At 36.6% G+C, this 1346-nt stretch overlaps 1 protein-coding gene across 1 annotated transcript; it reads right to left on the reverse strand.

The window, feature by feature from the left end:
* Positions 1 to 278: 278 nt before the first annotated feature.
* LOC140858871 (uncharacterized) lies at positions 279 to 1052 on the reverse strand. Its single transcript, XM_073260150.1, has 2 exons — positions 705 to 1052; positions 279 to 604 (listed from the first exon to the last, which is right to left on the reverse strand). Exons 1-2 carry the CDS (start codon positions 969 to 971, stop codon positions 527 to 529), a joined length of 345 nt encoding a protein of 114 aa, XP_073116251.1. The 5' UTR covers positions 972 to 1052; the 3' UTR covers positions 279 to 526.
* Positions 1053 to 1346: the final 294 nt, after the last annotated feature.

Below are 1346 nucleotides of genomic sequence, written 5' to 3' on the forward strand. Positions count from 1 at the left end.
CTTAACGACGCTTTAAAGCGTCGTTAATGAAAATCTTTACGACGCTTTAAAGCGTCGTAAATATTTACATTAACGACGCTTATAAGCGTCGTTAATGTAAATCTTTACGACGCTTTAAAGCGTCGCAAAAGACAAATTTAACGACGCTAATAAGCGTCGTTAAAGGTTTTAAGAGGAAAAAAAAATATAAATATTATTTTAAAAAAAAATAATACAATACATTCCTGTACGAAATCATATCACACCTGTACAATACAATAAACATGTACAATCACCACATTCACATTCACACCTGTACAATCACCATCATTCACATCACCTGTACAATACAATAAACATGTACAATCACCACATTCACATTCACACCTGTACAATCACCATCATTCACATCAAAAGCAAGCTGAAATAGAAAATTTAATCAAACCAAAAGACAATATTTTATATAAATAAAAATAAAGTACTAATCGTCCATTACAATCAAGAGTAATATAAATAAATATAAAAATACAACAAAAATAAAATAACATCAATCTGCAGGCGGATGGTCGTCGTTGTCTCCACGTGACGTGCCGCTATCTCGACGGGTGCCTGATATGCCAGGAGCCTACAAAAAACATATCAAAAGCATGATTTGCATATCTATAAATAAAATATATAAATCATTAAATTAATATAAAAATATATATTTAATATTATGTGTTTACCTGAGATGAACCATACATCTCTAATAAAGATGTAAGGCGATCAATCTGTCCTCTCATGGCCTGCATCTCGGCACGGCTCTGTCGCATCTCCTCCATCTCAGCGGCACGACTCTGTCTAATCTCCTGTATCTCCGCCTCGAGTCTGCGAACGCGTGAATCCTGAGCATCTGCTGCAGCATGCTGCGTATATCTACTAACCTCAGATAACTGAGTGGGGGTGACTCCTGCTCCATAACCCCTCACTCGGCCGTAGCGCTCTGGTCCCATCAACTCTGTGAAGACCTCGGTCTCGATACGGCTCTGCTGCGTAGATGCTGCGGACTCATCGTCACGCTCCGCAATGAGAGATGTAGCCCTCTCCTGTATTTTTTTTGAAAACAAGAGTTATACATTAATAGCTAATAAAATTAAATTTAAATCATTGCAAAAAATATAATATTAATAATGCCGTACATATAAATCTCTCGACTCATCTCGAACAAAAGTACCATCCTGATGAGTATGAGTCATCCGGTAAAACTCCACTTGTCCGGGTTCCCTCCCATGCTCATCCTCCTACACAAATAATTTTAATTTTAAGCAAACAATTATGATAATTTAAAAAAATATATGAGTATCATGATACAGACATGGTCCACGATA

This window comes from Elaeis guineensis, chromosome 6, assembly GCF_000442705.2.
Source record: "Elaeis guineensis isolate ETL-2024a chromosome 6, EG11, whole genome shotgun sequence".
In the NCBI taxonomy this organism is placed as follows: domain Eukaryota; kingdom Viridiplantae; phylum Streptophyta; class Magnoliopsida; order Arecales; family Arecaceae; genus Elaeis; species Elaeis guineensis.